The sequence below is a fragment of the Theobroma cacao genome, chromosome 3 (assembly GCF_053813885.1).
Source record: "Theobroma cacao isolate CCN51 chromosome 3, ASM5381388v1, whole genome shotgun sequence".
In the NCBI taxonomy this organism is placed as follows: domain Eukaryota; kingdom Viridiplantae; phylum Streptophyta; class Magnoliopsida; order Malvales; family Malvaceae; genus Theobroma; species Theobroma cacao.
Window position 1 is genome coordinate 40,948,097 of NC_142641.1, and position 4,648 is coordinate 40,952,744.

At 38.6% G+C, this 4,648-nt stretch overlaps 1 protein-coding gene across 1 annotated transcript; it reads right to left on the reverse strand.

Annotated features, from left to right (window-relative positions):
• Positions 1–465: 465 nt before the first annotated feature.
• On the reverse strand, positions 466–3,916 carry LOC18605883 (WAT1-related protein At1g43650-like). The gene is made up of 7 exons (XM_007039175.3): positions 3,389–3,916; positions 3,179–3,241; positions 1,863–1,979; positions 1,535–1,769; positions 1,263–1,421; positions 991–1,142; positions 466–827 (listed from the first exon to the last, which is right to left on the reverse strand). Exons 1-7 carry the CDS (start codon positions 3,589–3,591, stop codon positions 596–598), a joined length of 1,161 nt encoding a protein of 386 aa, XP_007039237.3. The 5' UTR covers positions 3,592–3,916; the 3' UTR covers positions 466–595.
• Between the last annotated feature and the right edge of the window lie 732 nt (positions 3,917–4,648).

Below are 4,648 nucleotides of genomic sequence, written 5' to 3' on the forward strand. Positions count from 1 at the left end.
AACATTTTCTGTCATCCGCCAGGCTCTCTGCCTAGCTACCTCCGTTGTCCCTGCTTCTTTTAAAATGGCATGCTACCGATTCTCCCTGTCTTTTGAACCTCATAGTTGAAAAGCTGTCTGCAAACAGAAGTAGCAACAGATCAATTATTTTTGCTTCTGTTGCCTATAATATGAATCAATTTTCCCCCCTTTTGACATAGTCTGGATCCTTCTTGTCCTATAACAGTAGGACTTTCTCCCGCTTGACTGATAGCCAAAGGGACACAAGGAAAAGTTAAACAAAACCTGATGTTTGTCATCTTAAGTACAACATTATTTGTTTCGTGAAACGCAACAACTTTGCTTCCTCTTCACCTCTTCTTTTCGGAAAATTTTTGAGTTATTATGCCCCTGTAATTTTAAAATATGGGTTCCAAGATAAATAAGAAGAGACAAAAAGGAAATTACTACAAAAGCGAAATATACTTGATTTAAAAGAGAGCCCTTGAATTTATTTGTCAAATTTCTAAAATCAAGAGCCTAGTTTCTTAAGAAGGTGGGTTGGTTATATTTTCTTGTGTAGTAGACCCTTCACAAAAATGGGTTCGTACTGACTTCAGCTTTCTACAGTATCTTTTAGAGCTCCTTCTTCCATGGCATAGACGCTTTTAACAGGCGAAGTATTAGTTGGTATTACTATGGTCTTCAACTGCATCTCTCCAAATTCAGGACCTGTTTTCGCCAATTCTTCAGCTCCTGCATCTGGCTGAGGCAAGCATTTTGTTTCCTTCCTTCTTCCCCACAAAAACGAGTACAGTCCAACTATTATCATAACCGTGCCAAGCACGCTGAAAGCATGAATCAATTGTAGGAATGTGAGAGATCATAATTTATAGCATTGCTTTGAAATAATGCAAAAAGATATATATATATATATATATATATATAAAATATGCAAGTCATAGGATAGTAATCTCTGGCAAAGTAGATGAAGGATAGTGCAAATCATACATTCCCAGTCTCATCTTTTCACCAAGTACTAAAGATTCTGATATGGCGACAAAGATTAGGGCCAGCGGGTTGAACATAGGGGCATAAGTGGGGCCTCGCTTAGCAATCGACAATGCAAGTAAGCAGAATGTTGCAGCGGTACTTAGTGCTCCCTGCACAGGTAAACTCTCATTTATCTAAAGTATCGTAGGCCTAACAATTTATAAATTTCAAATCTTGGTCTTCCTGGAAAATAAAAAGTAAAAAATGGAGAAATGTGTCAGTAACTTTACCGAGTAAACTATAGTAACTAGCTGCAAGTTCCACTCTAATCTCCATGCAGCCTTGCGCCTGTCTAAGCACAGACCTAGTGCTGCTGATTGTATGGACGCCATGATGCATGTTATCAGCGTTGCCCGGTATTTTGATGGAAATACTTTGAGCAACTTGACCTGTTTGAAAGTAGCTGGAAACTCATGAGCAGATTAAAGAGATCCAAAAAGAAAAAAGGACTGAGTCGACTGCCATTGTAGCATCAGGAGGGATTAGCTGATTTAATTCACACCTGCAATATATACCAAGTAGCGTAGCACAAGCAACTACCAATAAGCATGAAAGTTCCACGAGTCCAGTGAGACTTGGATACGTTCATAGCAGCAGGCCTGTGAAAATTATGATCATGAACAAGATAGAATGCTTTTCCCTTATAGAGACAAGTTGTCAGCGCACCTCCCACGCACAAAATTGCACCCACAATCTTAATTTTGCCTGCTCTGGTGCCTAGTCCTAGCTTCTCTATTCTACAAACACGAAATAAAACCTTTAGCACAGTGTTTCACAATTTCTTATTAGGCCTTCCTGCATTGTACCCGGTAACAACAACCAAATCTTACCGGAAAACGATGGAGAAAACGAAGGTGACTATTGGAATTATGTTGAGGAAGTTGGTGGAATATGTAGCTGTGGTGTCTCGAAGACCATAATAGAACAGTCCCATGGCCGCTGTTATCCTGCATGATCATGTGCTACATCAAGAATTAGATTTTCGTTGTTTTTTAGAAAAAAAAAAAAACTGGAAATTAAGTAAGTAAATGATTTCTGAATTAGCCATTCTAAATATGAGGTAGTCAAAGGGCTGCGAATGCCAGATATGACTGATGGGCATGCAATTCTGAAGGAATCCTAATTTATTGAATCCAAGCAAAGATTGGGTTGAATACCTTCCGATCGACTCAAACAAGGTGGGAAGCAATTTAAGCCTTTTAGTCACATTTTACAATACTTTTGGTCCTACTCTCTATTGTTTTGATTCAATCCTGAAAGTATATTTACGCAAAGTTTAAGATATTTTAATGAAATTCATAGCTTTTAGGCTTCTTTATCTTTCGGCAGATAATTGGAAAGCAAAGTTCCTCGTGGCTCACATCATTAGAAAAGTAGTAGAAACCAAACAGAATAAATCTACTTAAAAGCAATCAACCTTTGTCCCTGCTTTATCTAATCTAACGTCTCTTAATCATCCACGATAAATATAACGTCTGAGAAACAGAGAAAGTGTAAGACATAGGAAGATTGAATAAAAACAAAGAAAAAAATTAGCCCACGGAACCTAATTAAAGCCACTATTAATCATCATTTAATTGGTCCCAACGGGGCATCACTAGATAATTAATATCCTCAGCTTAATCAAACAGCTGTCTCTAACTAATTTGCAGAGGAAGAGCCTCGTTAGAAAGGTGAATCGAAGCAAAAAAAGGAAATATATGTTCACGCGGAAGAACGACCAAACCTTATGATTCTGATATACGCATGCTTTCTTATCTTTATTACTTTGTTAAAGGGAAAAATGAAAAGGAATGTCTGGTTTTATGCTTTTTGATAAATGGCAAATATGGAAGCTTTGATTGTGAACAGCGACCAACCCTTGTGGAAATTATAGCATGCGAAAACGAATTTTCATTGTTGGTGCTTCATTAGAGCTCTATAATTAATAATATTTATTATCTAATTGTCTTACGGTTTGCTCATTAATATGCCAGAAAAAGTCGTGCAAGTAATTTGGAATGATGAAAAGAGCACTTCTACACCATCTTAAATTCTGCCATCGTGAGTCTTTTGATGTTTGCTATTTAAAACGCATATCTCTCGCAACCATGTTAATCAACCAAACGGGCAAAAATGTAGAGGAAAGAAGGCATAAGGTGCTTACCCTGTTAAGGCATTGATGAAGAGCCAGAACCAAGTCGACCAGGTCAGCTTCTTTGAATTACCTCTGCAGCCATGGCACAAACAGGCACAGGCATGTCAAAGATGTGGGGAAAAAATGTAATACTATTATTAACTAATTAATTAAAACTTATAGTACCGCTATATATCGACAAAGAAAGTTAAAAAACGAAAGATGGAAGAGCAGATTAACCTTTCCAGGAAGAAAGCAAAAGGAGCAACGCAGAGAGCAGCGACTAAATGTCGATAGGCCATGAGTGCAAAGATGAAGGTTCCTTGACTCAGTATGACTTTAGAAAGCAGCTGCTGCCCTGTTGCAAAGACTTGGACGGCCAACATGCTCGCTACCATCTGTGACCACCCCAACCATTTCCTCACTGTTCCCATTACGGCCATTCTCTTTAAACGACTAAAAATCTTCAAGCTTCCCTGTAAAGCGAGTGAAATAGAGGGATATGGCTAAAATTACATGAAAAAAGAGATCGGAAACGGCTGTCGCCTGTTTGTTCTGCTGAGCATGTATTTCTCTGATTCCCAATAAACATAGAAGAGTCAAAAGGGTCTTAGAGGAGAAATAAATGCGGGGAGCATTGGAAAATCCAAAGGGCTAGAGCTTCTTACAGATGCCATGCCATATATTCGGGGAGACAGTGAATTCTGCGTCAGAGATTGGCATATTGATAAACTCTTTTTTGCCAAGTCTGCATGGGCTTTTCCTAAATACCACTGTACTATAATAGCAGCATTTATTTGTTTAGACATCATAATTACCCACCTACATATGGCTCTGCGGAATCACTCGTTTACTTAACTCTTGTGGACACCGGATGGTAAAACTTTCTGTCGAGTGCCCGTTTCAACTTTTGGATTCTATACATAAATGGCACCTAAATATATATCAATGAACAAATCCCTTATGGCGAAGCCCACTTAGGTCCACCACAGGTCTTTCTTTTTCTGTAATTGCCACGACTAGTTTTTGGTATCAAGGATGTTGTAGTCATTGGTAAGGAATCCACTAAAATCGACCAGATAAGAGTGTTATATAGGAGGAAATATTTCAAACGGCCACCCATCCATTTTAATTTTATGTTAATTTTTTCTTTTTTGTTTCCTTCAAAAAGCAAAAGGGAGTCCATCTGCTTTTCTGATGGAAGTCCATTTGCTTTGACACAACATCCCACAGATTGACTGCGTTGTCTTCCAATGATTTTTCTTTTTGCGCTTTACCAAGGTTTTTGACTTGTTGATCCCAAAACCATCAGGGTTAATCCTTGTCTTAGAAATAAATTCTGGTCTGGAAGCGACTCCGGCCAAGAGTGGCAAGCCAACCCCCTTTTTAATCGTGCCTGGCCGCCTGCTGTTATAGAAATGGCTGGAATATTTTCTTTACACGTAGAGAAAACTGGAAAGACCATCAGTGACCTTCCATTTTCGTTCCTTGAACAGGTAT